Consider the following 496-nt stretch of genomic DNA (forward strand, 5'->3'; position numbering starts at 1 on the left):
CTACATGGTGGGTGGGGGCGGGGCTACAGTGTGCTTACATCACTGTCCTTCCACAGGCCAGGGATGCAGAAGGACTCCAGGAGATCACTGCCACACAGGAGCAAGATGCGTAACTCTACAGACGACAAACAGGCAGGAGGAAAGAGACACGTCCTCAGTAAACAACTTGTTTACTGGATACAAACAAAAAAACAAACAAACAAACCAGAAGGAGTTCGGACACAGCAGGAAGGAAACCAGAGGACACAACACAGGAGACACTTCAGGTTCAGACTCACCGATCTCCTCGTATCTCATCGCAGTCCCCAGGTTGGCGTTCTCATCTGACACACAGTATGTTTCAGTCATCAGTGGACAGTTTACAGGAAATATTCATCATTTAATGTCTAATGTAAAATAATGTGTAAATATCATACAATTATATTATTATAGAAAGAAAATGTCCCTTTTTCACATAAAACACAACAGAAACTGTTGAATAAATGTTGTTTATCAG

The 496-nt window shown here is 42.5% G+C and overlaps 1 protein-coding gene across 1 annotated transcript in view; it reads right to left on the reverse strand.

Moving 5' to 3' along the window:
* Positions 1 to 38: 38 nt before the first annotated feature.
* nmnat2 (nicotinamide nucleotide adenylyltransferase 2) overlaps positions 39 to 496 on the reverse strand; it is a gene marked incomplete at both ends in the record, with an annotated part of 1,951 nt that continues 1,493 nt past the window's right edge. Inside the window, 2 exon segments of the mRNA XM_035671246.1 lie at positions 39 to 115; positions 279 to 323. Coding sequence (XP_035527139.1) covers positions 39 to 115; positions 279 to 323 — 122 coding nt within the window.

Source organism: Morone saxatilis, unplaced genomic scaffold (genome assembly GCF_004916995.1).
Source record: "Morone saxatilis isolate NCDOM2014 unplaced genomic scaffold, NCSU_SB_2.0 Contig23, whole genome shotgun sequence".
NCBI lineage: Eukaryota > Metazoa > Chordata > Actinopteri > Moronidae > Morone > Morone saxatilis.